We start from the raw sequence: 12,334 nt of genomic DNA, 5'->3' as shown, positions 1-12,334 counted from the left end.
AGTGGCGGTGCACCAGATAGAGTGGAAATATTCAGGGTCAAGAGATCAAGCCACCATTCCTCTGTCCTTACCTGCAGGGAGAGGGGGACTTTATGAGTGATAACACAGTGCTTCAGCTGTGTCTTTCCCTCTCCCTCTTTGTTTCTCCTTCCCTTATCAATCTCTCTCTCTACCTCTATAAACAAATAAACATTTTAAAAGATTGGAAGAATGGAAGGAAAGAGAGAAAGGAAATAAATGGTAGCCAGGAACAGACACTAAGTCAAGAAATAGCCCTGGTAGCAAATAAAATAAAATAAGATAGAAGTGTGTTTGGCCACAGTATATGGAAATGTATGTTATGCATCATAAAGCAATAAAATCAATGGTTTGTTATAAGAACATAGAAGAAAGGTAAAGGAAAACACTACAGGCTAGCATAATGATCATCCATTTAGAAAAATTGGACATTAAGACTTCAAGTTATTTATCTAGCAACAAGTAGCTAAAAAGATATAAAGCCTTATTCTAAATATAGAAATCAGAAAGGTCATTGAGCTTGCTTTGATTTTTCTTTGTCATATTAATTAGATTTGAACAGTATATGCCCAAATGACCATAGCAGGAAAAAAGTAATGACATTCGTCAGTAAAGTTTGAGCCAAATTTTGACCTCCCAGTTAAATAACAAGTTTGAGAAAACTAATACAGAGTGCTAATACAGAAAGCCTAGATGAATTTGAAGTGGGACTTCCTTGAAGACCACAGCTCACTTTCCCATATAATTATATGGAGCTGAGCCCCTAGATGATAGCATATTAAATAAAATTAGTAAAACTTTGCTTAATATAATTAAAATTCTGAAGGTTAAATTTAACTTCTCTAATTAAATCTAATATACTGGGAAAACACAGCTTACTTTGTAAGTAGTCAAGGGCTTTCCAGATATATTTATTCTGCAGTTATTTATTTTTCTGTCAGTTAACTAGTTAAAGTTTATGCTGAAAAAGAGGCTGAGCTCCAGGCTTGATTCAGACAATCAAATTCATTATATAAAGCTGATCTGTATCAAAAAGCTTTTTTTATTTGAATCAAGTTCTTTTAGTCCATATGATTTGGTCAATGTGAATGTGTAGGGTACATATTTCATCATTCATATTAATGTTATCTGATCAGTATCTCATGATATTACAAGGGCCAGCATGAAGCAGGTAAAGAAAAGAGCCTGTACAGTAAGATGCTGGATTTTCTATTGACTCTACTTGAGCATGCCATAGCTACATGGGAAAAAAAAAGAAGAAAAGCCTTTATGAGATTAAAGTTAGAGGTTTTAATACAAGAAAAAGGCTCCTTGCTATCTGACTGCCTGGTTTAGAGAGGCATGCTTCACGAGAACTACCAAATCTAACCACTTCCACTCATTAGTGGAAAAAGAACTCAGTGATAAATTAGCACAGTTAGGGTATATAGAGCTCTGGTAGTGGGAGTTGTATGAAAATGTATCCCTCTTATCCCATAATCTTGTCAATCATTATTAAATCACTAATAAAATTTAAAAAATAGCAAAGTTGGCAAATTTGGGGTGTATTGTATATAAATATGCTCTAGCTATGTACTTTGAAATGCAGAAATATTACAAGTTTACAAAAAAAAAAGTATGAACTAAGGATAGCCCAAGAAACACATATATGAAGATGTATTCTATTTATTACACGTGTCAGGGATTTCATGGGAGACAGACAAGACAGAACTAGTACTTCATTACTTGCAGCACTAGTGATCAAACGAGGAACCTCAAAAATACAAGTCCAGTGCTTTACCGGGTGTTCTCTTTCTCCAGCAGCACCGTGATTTCCTTTTAGTAGAGATAATAGTTTAATCATAAAAGTAAAGGGAGTTTTCAGTTAGGAAGTTAAATGTGAATTGCTACTTACAGCCCTCCCTGCCATCACACCTAGTTTTGTCTTTTACATGGCAGATACTGTGTATGTCTGAAATCAAACTATTTGTTACTAAGAAAATGAGACAATGGGAATCATTTTAAAAATAGTGATTGGCTTTGAAAAGCAGAGACCGCCCTTTTCCGGATACAAAAAAAAAAAAATTCTGATTTGCATAGGCAAATCTAAGATGAGGTAATTATTGTCTTAAAGCTTTTGTTTTCTTCCTATGTAAGAAAAAATATCCATCTTCTAGTACAGGTAGACATGGACCTCCAATGCTTGAGGTAAAGGAAAACGTTCTGATAATGCTACTCTGTAAAATAGGAAGGATGGAAGGATTAAATAACTAGAGAAGTTGTAGTAAGATTGGCAAACAGTTTTTGGATTTTTCTGGTCAAGAATTAATGGTACCATTCTACTCTTCCTTATTCCCCAAGATATATTCTGATACTTGAGTTTAGGCACAGAAAGAAGCTGCTTTAGATCTCAGATCCTACAGCTCTGTGGGTTTTAGAAAATTGTGGTTCAAGGTTCTGCAAGTTCCAGGTGGTATAATGGATAATATTAGGGAAACTGTCTAAACCTTTACTGTAAGATTCATGGGCCAGTGGGGATGGGTAACAGCTACCACGTGATGTTACCAAAAAGTCAGTATCCTCAAAGGAAAGCTAGATTTCAAAAAAAGATACTGGCTTGGGTCTTAAGCTATAGTTTCAGAGAACAGATTTGAAATATGTGGGTTTAAACCCAGATAAGACATTCTGTGATAGAGTTCCAAATTCCCAATGTCCTATTTCTTTAAGTTGGTAAGAGCTGTTTTAAGGCCAAACTCACATTGACTGCTTCTGAATAAACGCTTTGGAGATCAGTGAACAGAAAGTTATGCATAGCTAACCACACTGTTAATTGATTGCTGTGGGGAAGACTGTTCAATTCTTTTCCCAACCACAAGTTAAATGAATAGTTGGGGAATGCTGCGGAAGAAAGAATGGATTATTTTTTCATTTACAAGAATGGCAGTTCATAGTATGAGAGCAGGAAAAATTAATACAATTCATCAGCTTAACCTTGATTTACAATATTCTGAACAAGCACAGTGGAAGCTCTCTGATAATGTGTAGTATCATTACTTTGGGCAAAAAGAAGTCCAGACTTTGTGCAATTGGTGGTGAAAACCAAGAGGTTCCCTGACAAGTGTGTTTATCAAGTAGATCTGCCATGTTATCTTGCACGCTCAGTTGCAGCCCTTGTTCATGCTCATTTAACATGATGGACTTGTTTGGCAATTACTTCAGGTGGTGGGAGGACAGGAAGAGGAGAAAGCTTACTCTGCATCACAAAATAAAGGCTATTGAGCTCTCTCAAACACTGGAACACTTCTTACCCTCCTTGATCATCATGATTATTGCTTGGAAAGAAAATAACTAGGTGATGTGATCCTGCAAGTCTGTTGATCAGATGCTCAGAGAGCCATGGAGAGAGAGGATTCTGGCCAAGCTGTCTGGTTGGACTTGAATTATCAGTGAGAGAGGAAAATGTTTGACTAATTCTTTAACCTACATCGTCAGACATGTCACCATTCCTTTCTGAAAAAGGTAGTTCGCAGGCATTTCTCCTACCAGCTAGTATTAGGTGGCATCTGCTCACTACTACATGGACTATACTATACTATACCAAGTGCTCTTTGTTCATTTATTTTATTTACCCAAAGTAGCAGTCTGGTATTATCCTCATTTTACAAAAGATGCTTTTGAACTTAGAGGATGTTAAATAATTGGTTCAAGGTCACAGGACACAGTAGTGGATTCTAGAGCCTGGATTCTAGGCCATGCGCAGATCATTGCATTGCATTCTTTCCTGGGATACCTTAGAGCGATGCTATCAAACACACTGAGAGCCACATAAGAAAGGCCACACATTCTAAAAGCTGTAGTGAAAAATATAAAGAAACAGATTACATTCATTTTAGCTACATCTTAATTTAACCCAGCAGATCTAGGTTATGATCATTTTAACAAACGTGATTACTATTAAGTATTGCGGGAAAAAATCCATATATATTTTTTTTCATGCTAGGACTTTAAAGCTCTTTGTCATTTACTTTTAAATAAGCTCAGTTCACACTAGTTGTATTTCAAGTTCACGGAAACCACAAGCGGCTAGTAACTATCATAATAGACAATAACATCCTGCACTGTGTTTATGGAAGCAGAGTTCTTTATCACAGGGGTTGCTGAGTTTATTACAGGTTTTACTCTGAGGTAAGTAGAAATACCGCTTCTCTGCCTTTGGACTTAGATCCAGTGTGAGATAAGTAGAAAAGGAGAAGATTGGGCTTTGTGATACAATGTGTGGATGTAAGGTTGGTAGAACTTAACCTCTCATCATGTTTCCCTGGGTGACAGTTGTCTAAGAGAGTGTGTGCATGTTTTATTTTCACAGTTTATGACCACAAATTTATGAAGTTCCAAAAACATACTTAATAGTAAGAATAAATGCAACAAATATGTAGGTAATTACCATTAAACACATACTTAGACATTTATATTCCTTTACTGTTGCTCTCTGTTCTAACTTGGGGAACTATATCATTAAATATGTCTTTTTCTTCTGTTATCTGTCCTTAATATTACATTTGAGTAGATAATGCAATATTATATATTTAATATAATAACTAATAATGAAAAAATGATTAATATTTTAGGTATTTTTATACGGCTGTGTTCAAAGCCATCGTATTATTAATACAAGCAGTGTCTCATACCATGAATATAAGAGCAATGTATACACTACATAAAAGATATCAAATAACTTAATAATACATATCTACTGGGGCCAAGTGGTAGTGCACCTGGTTCAGCACATACATTACAGTGCATAAGGACTTGGATTCAAGCCCCTGGACCCCACCTGCAGCGGAAAAGTGTAAATGTTGAAACAGTGCTACAGGTGTCTCTTTCTGTATCTCTCCCTAATTCCCCTCTTTTCTCAGTTTCTCTCTGTCCTATTCAACAACAAACATAAATAACTAAATAAATAAATGTCCCCCAAGAGCAGTGGATTCATAGTGTAGGCACCGAGCCCCAGCGATAACCCTGGAAGCAAAATTAATTAATTAAATAAAGGTTGTAAAATGATAGTAATACACATCTACTTTTAGATAGATGCCCTTACACTTTTGACTATCATCAATCTGAGTATTTACTTTCATAACTTTTGTAAAAAGCACTACTTGTGATACCTTTTGAAGGACCAAAGATAGCATTTATCTCCAGATTATGGTTGCAATTAAGTTTTAAAATTTGATGAATACTAGAAAGGGGAAGGTAGTTTTCATCTTCATATAATTATTGTGTAATTATGAATAATTTTAAATTCTTTATCCAGTTTAAAACTGTGTTGGAGTTTGCAGGCTAAATCATCATCATAGAAACATTTGAGCTAAAAGTAACTTGTATAATATATACCCTTTTGTATAACAAAATACTACAAGGCTCTATAAGACAGTAGTCCTTTCTATTTTAACTACAAGTAAAATTCTTTTACATGGCATGAATAAGCATAATATAAAATCTGTAGTTTTGTGAGAGATAGATAAGTGAGCATAAGACGTTTATTTCTATAAATGATACTTTTGCAGGGGATGGATGAAAGTATTACTTATTTAAACCTAATAAAAACATTATTATAAAGTTTTCTTGAAGTTAAAATGAGAAGTTATCATAAGTATATATTTTGGATTATAATATTTACCTGTATGACGATGATTTTTTTTTCTTCTTCTTGTCTCCTTCCCTCTCTCCCTCTTTCTTCCTCTCTTTCTTCTTTCCATTGTCTTCCATGCAAGACAAAGATTTTATAAATTCATAGTGGGATGATATAAAGTATATCCCTAGAAAAAATAAACATTTAATACAAATTCTTTTTTTTCCCCAACATATGTTAGTTATTTTATTTATTTTGGATGGAGACAGAAGTTGAAAGGGAAAGAAGAGATAGAGATAGACACCTATAACACTGTTTTGCCACTTATAAAACTTCCCTCCTATAGGTGGGGCACAGGGAATTGAACTGAGATCTTTATGCACTGTAATACGTCCACTCAACTAGGTGCACATTTTATTTTAACTTTTGGAACACAATCTTCTTCTAAACTGGTATAGAATATATTTGATTTAGCAGCCCATGTTGCTAGATTTCATTATGCCAGCCTTGTATATGTCCAATACTAGAGTCCTAACAAACTGTTCCTGTTCTGTTTATGATACCTAATAAAGAGCAGTCACCCATGGCTATATTGCCATACAAGATAATTGAAGTCATGCATAAATATCTGTCCATGTTATTTTTGAAATTGTACAAACAGGTAGTTATTGCCGAGAGGCAAGTCATTCTACAGCTTTAGTTTGCCTCTGGTCTTTATCACTAGTCTATGGAAGATTTAAGCATATATCCATTTTCTTTTTCTTCTGAACAAGTCTTATTTTTTTGTCTTTTCACTGTTATACAGAGGATACTACATAATAATTGTGCCTTTGAAGAAATCTCGTGGAAAATTTATCAAGCCATGGGAGAGTCCAGATGAGATGGAATTAGATGAGGTAACTGTGTCTTTGTTGACTGTATCTCCTTTTTTGTTTGTTTGTTTTCTTATTTTTCCACTTCATTTTATTTTTTGTATAATTTTATTAGTAATTTAATTATAATTGACAAGATTGTGGTATAAGAGGGCTCCAATTCCATACTAGTCCCACCATCAGAGTTCTGTATCCCATCCCCTCCATTAGAAGCTTCCCTGTTCTTTATCCCTCTGTGAGTGTGGACCAAAGATCTTTATGGTGTAACAAGGTAGGATGTCTGGCTTCTGTAACTGCTTCTCCACTGTACATGAGCAATGTAAATGTACGATGCAACTGCTTCTCCACTGTACATTTACAGGTCAATCCATACCTAGCCTATTTCTATCTTTCCCTAGTGGGATAGAGCTCTGGGGAGGTGAGGTTCCAGGAAACATTGGTGAGGTCGTCTGCCCTGCGAAATCAGGTTGGTATCATGGTAGCATCTGCAACTTGGTGGCTGGAAAGCATTAAGATATAAAACAGAACAATTTGTTTAATAATCAGAAACCTAGAGGTAAAAGTATAGCAGATGAAATTTGAGGTCTTCATGTTGGAAGGAGCTATGGGGCCAATGACTTTACTAACTTTTTACTGAGCCCAACAGCTAACATGCAAGTGGGCTAGGAGTTTTGTTGGGGAAGATGGTGTCAGAGTTGAAGATAGGATGAGAAAGCTGGAAAAGGCCAGAGAGAAGCTCCCAAATATGGGAAAATTACATAAATACCTTTAACTCTAAACCCCATCAGTCTGACCTATGGCCCATGTCTATTCACATTTAGCACAGGAGACTGTGTAACCTCTGCATCCCTGTCAGTCTGAGCTTACAGTCCATGGTCATCGCTAGGTACAGTCTAGTCTGCACTCATTTCAGGACCAATCTTTCTCTAGTGGCAAAGTATGTTGACCCAGGCTCCCTTCAGAGAATGGAGCAATTTCTAACAATGTGGTTCTACCTTGAGGGCAATGTACTATAGAGGCCCGCAAGAGGGTTTATGATGTTGTTCTTAAGACAGATGACCAGTGATGGTTGATAGAAGGATCTGTTAGAGGTGTAGGCCCATTATATGTACATGGGACTCCAAGGATTCCCTGTCTAGGGGTCCAGATGATGGGTGTGCCAGCCATGCCCTTTTCCAGCTTTTGTAGTTATTACTTTATTTGGCACAATTGGACTTAGAGTGATAAGGGAAGTGAGACAGGGATTATGTGAGGAGGCTATCTAGGTCTAAGTAGAAAATATTTGATTAAGTAAGTACCTTATGGTATCTTTTTTTATGTCTTTCTACTTGCTTGGTGCACTTACTGAGTCACTGTAGAATATTGTCCACTTTTCTGTAAAGTAAATATTTTTCCCCAACTTAGGAATTTATGTGCATGTGTCCTATCTCATGGGCCCTGGTCTATATCCAGATTCTGTAACTTTGTTAGGAAGTGTGTCACCTGAAATGGAACTAAGGAGTCCTGTGAGCTAGGAAAGGTCTCACCCGAATACTGGAGCTGGAGGGTTGATATCTGGCATCTCTGGACACAGTCTGAAGTGGAACATGTAGAGGTGGCACTGGTAGCATTGATTTAGTTGAGATCAGCAGATGCAGTATCAAGTGGTATGAATCAAGAGAAGCGTGAAGGAAAACATGCAAAGCCCTTGAGGTTCCAGGACTGGAGGAAATACAGGTTTATAGAGAATGAGCACAGTTCCTTGCTGTCTTAGAGTTTGAGAAGGTAATAGATAATTATAATTATAACCAAATTATTTTGGAACTTGATTTACTTTGAATATCCCATGATTAACATTTACTATACTATATAAGACTTAACCATGATTTGTGTCATTTTATGCCATTTACAAATAACTATATCTTCTATACTGACAAAACCCATTACTTCTGGTCTTCTTGGTCTAAGATTATAGGCAATTTAATATTTCAAAAAATTTTATTAGAAATGCATTTAAAATTTAAGCCTAGTGTTAAAATTCAATCAGTTTACTCATTGAAATCTTAAGTGCTTAGATTGAAGGAATATATAAATAAAGAAATAAAGTCTATGCATTAAAAAGCTCAACAGTCTATTTTTCCTTCTCATATTGTTAAATAGTGATTTATAAGACTATAGGTTAATAGAAGAATATATTTCCACCATTTCTATCACCAAAAGTGTGTGTCCCTACACCCCATTCCCCTACAGTAAAGCTGAAAATAAACCCTTCCCCACCCCACTCCCACCCCCAAATTTTTTACTTTGGTGCATTATTTTAAACTGTCAAATTTTGCTTTGCACTCCCCTTTCTGTTCTTCTTCCTCAACTTCTGTTTATGAGTGGGATCTTTCTCTTTCTGGCTTATCTCCTTACCATAATTCCATCTAGCGCCATCCAGGGAAGAAGGTAGATTAATTTTTCTTAATAGCTGAATAGTATTCCATTGTGTATATATACCACAACTTTCTCAACCACTTGTCTGTTGCTGGACACCAGGGTTGTTTCCAGGTTTTGGCTATTACAAATTGTGCTGCTATGAAGATAAGTGTACAAATATCTTTTTGGATGGGTTTGTGTGACTCCATAGGATTTATCCCCAGGAGAGGAATTACTGGGTCATAGGGAAGGTTTATTTCTAGCCTTGTGAGAGTTCTCCAGACTGCTCTCCACAGGGATTGAACCAATTTGCATTCCCACCAGCAGTGCAGGAGGATTCCTTTGTCCCCACAACCTCATCAACATTTGTTTTTACTGTCATTTCATGGTATCTCAATGTTGTCTTTATTTGAATTTATCTTAAAAATAATGATTTGGATCCATTTTTCCTATGTCTGTTGGCCTTTTGTATCTCTTCTGTAGTGAATATTCTTTTTTTAAAAAAAAAATATATTTATTTTTCCCTTTTGTTGCCCTTGTTGTTGTTTTTTAATTCTTGTAGTTATTATTGTTGTTGTTATTGATGTCATCATTGTTAGATAGGACAGAGAGAAATGGACAGAGGATGGGAAAACAGAAAAGGGGAGAGAAAGACAGACACCTGCAGACTTGCTTCACTGTCTGTGAAGCAACTCCCCTGCAGGTGGGGAGCTGGGGGCTTGAACCAGGATCCCTACACTGGTCTTTGCACTTTGCACCACGTGCGCTTATCCTGCTGCACTACTGCGACTCCCTGTAGTGAATATTCTTTTCATATCCTCTCCCCACTTTTGAATTGGTTCATTTGATTTTTTTGTTGCTAAGTTTGGTGAGCTCTTTATATATTTTGGTTATTAGTCTCTTGTCTGATGTATGGCATGTGAAGATCTTCTCCCATTCTGTGAGGAGTCTCTTTGTTTGGGTAATGGTTTCTTTTGCTGTGCAGAAGAAGCCTTTCAATTTTATGTAGTCCCATAAGTTTATTCTTGTTTTAGTCTTCCTTAGAACTGGGTTTTTATCCTCGAAGATGTCCTTGAGATTTATATGGTTAAGAGTTCCATCAGTATTTTCGTTTCTGGTCTGACATCTAGATCATTGATCCATTTGGAGTTTACTTTTGTTTCTGGTGAGATATAGTAGTTCAGTTTCATTCTTCTGCACATTTTAACACAATTTTCCCAACACCATTTATTGAAGAGACCCCCCCTTTCTCCTTTTAATAGTTTGGGCCCCCGTATCAAAAAATAGATGTCTATAAGTGTGTGGGGGGTTATTTCTGGGCTTTCAGTTCTGTTTCACTGATCTATGTATCTGTTTTTGTTCCAGTACCAGGAAGATTTAATTTTGATGGTCTTATAGTATAGTTTGAGATCTGGGAGTGTGATGCCTCCATTTGTTTCTTTTTCTCAAGATTGTTTTGGCAATACTAAGTGTCTTCTGGTTCCAGATAAGTAATTGTAATGTTTTTTCTATTTTCTTAAAGAAAACTGGTGGGACTCTGATGGGCATCACATTAAATTTGTATATGGCTCTGAGTAGAATATTCATTTTCCTTATATTAAGTCTTCTAATCAATGAGCATGTGGTGTCTTTCCACTTCTTTGTATCATTTTCTATTTCCTTGAATAGAGACTCATAGTTTCTGTATACAAGTCTTTCACATCTTTGGATAGATTTATTCCTAGATATCTTACTGATTTTGTTGCAACAGTGAATGGGAATGATTTCTGGATTCTCCTCCTCCTCCTCCTCCTCCTCCTCCTCCTCCTCCTCCTCCTCCTCCTCCTCCTTCATCTTCTTCCTTAGTGTTTTCATAAAGGAATTCCACTGATTTTTGTATCTTAATTTTGTAGCCTGACACCTTACTATTTTGTCTAATAATTTCAAGAAGCTTTCTGCTGGATTCTTTAAATTTTACTTTGTATACTATCATGTCATCTGAAAATAGTGAGAGTTTAACTTTTCCCTTCCAATCTGTATCCCTTTAATTCCTTTCTCCTGCCTGATTGCTATAGCAAGAACTTCCAACACTGTTGAATAGTAATGGTGATAGTGAACAGCCCTGTCTAGTACCTGATCTGAGGGGAATGCCTCCAGTTTTATCTTGAGGAGTTTTCCGGGTTTTGTAGTGTTTTGATGATGAGCAGATGTTGGATTTAGTCAAAGGCTTTCTCTGCATCTATCGAGATAATCATGTGGTTTTTAGCTTGGCTTTTATTGATGTGAATCACATTGATTGACTTATGTATATTAAACCAGGCTTGCATTCCCTGGGTAAATCTTACTTGGTTGTAATGAACAATCTTTTTAATATACTGCTATATCCAGTTGGCCAGGATTTTGTTCAGTATTTTAGTATATATTTTAATCAGAGATACTGGTCTGTAGTTTTCTGTTTTTGTTGTGTCCCCATCTGCTTTTGGTGTCAGGGTGATGTTGGCTTCATAGAAGGTGGAAAGGATTACTCCTGTGTCTTCAGTCTTTTGGGAGAGCTTTAAAAGTATAGGTATTAGTTGTTTCCTGAAGGTTTTGTAGAATTCATTTGTAAAGCCATCTGGTCTTGGACTTGTATTATTGGGAAGGCTCTTAACAACTGTTTGAATTTCATAATCTGTGATTGGTCCATTTAGGCTTTGTAGTTCTTCCTGGTTCAGTTTTGGAAGGCTCTGTGATTCTAGGAATTCCTCCATTTACAGCAGGTTCTCTAGCCTGAAGGCTCATAGAAGCTTTTAGGGTTCCTTGAGTTCCTCTTTGACCCAGTAGTTGTTAAGCAGTATGTTGTTGAGTCTCCATTTTTGGTGACTTTTACTAGTTTTCTGTTTGTTATTAAGTGTTAGTTTCATTCCACTGTGGTCTAAGAAGATGCTTGGGATGATTTCATGCTCTTGAATTTGTTGATACTGTCTTTATGGCCTAATGTGATTTATCCTTGAGAATGTTCCATGTGAATTCAAAAAGAATGTTTATTCCAGTTTCTTAGGGTGTAGAACTCTGAAAATGTCCAGAAACTCTAGTCTATCTATCTCTTTCACTAATTCTCTTGTTTCTTTATTGATTCTTTTTATATATATATTTATTTTATTTATTTTTTCCCTTTTGTTGCCCTTGTTGTTTTATTGTTGTAGTTATTGTTGTTGTTGTCGTTGTTGGATAGGAGAGAGAGAAATGGAGAGAGGGAGGGGAAGACAAAGAGGAGGAGAGAAAGACAGACACCTGCAGACCTGCTTCACAGCCTGTGAAGCGACGCCCCTGCAGGTGGAGAGCCGGGGTTCGAACCGGGATCATTATGCCGGTCTTTGTGCTTTGCGCCACCTGCGCTTAGCCCGCTGCACTACAGCCCGACTCCCTCTTTATTGATTCTTTGGCTAGATGATCTAAGTGTGAGAGTGGGGTGTTTAAG

The 12,334-nt window shown here is 36.5% G+C and overlaps 1 protein-coding gene across 19 annotated transcripts in view; it reads left to right on the top strand.

Moving 5' to 3' along the window:
• PTPRD (protein tyrosine phosphatase receptor type D) overlaps positions 1 to 12,334 on the top strand; it is a 417,654-nt gene that overhangs the window by 238,601 nt on the left and 166,719 nt on the right. For all 19 annotated transcript variants that reach the window (XM_060199565.1, XM_060199563.1, XM_060199562.1 and 16 more), the window contains one exon: positions 6,432 to 6,522. In XM_060199565.1, the coding sequence (XP_060055548.1) occupies positions 6,432 to 6,522 (91 nt within the window). The remainder of the gene's footprint in view (positions 1 to 6,431; positions 6,523 to 12,334) is intronic.

This window comes from Erinaceus europaeus, chromosome 10 (assembly GCF_950295315.1).
Source record: "Erinaceus europaeus chromosome 10, mEriEur2.1, whole genome shotgun sequence".
Classification (NCBI taxonomy): domain Eukaryota; kingdom Metazoa; phylum Chordata; class Mammalia; order Eulipotyphla; family Erinaceidae; genus Erinaceus; species Erinaceus europaeus.
This window is presented reverse-complemented; position numbering and strand designations above follow the sequence as displayed.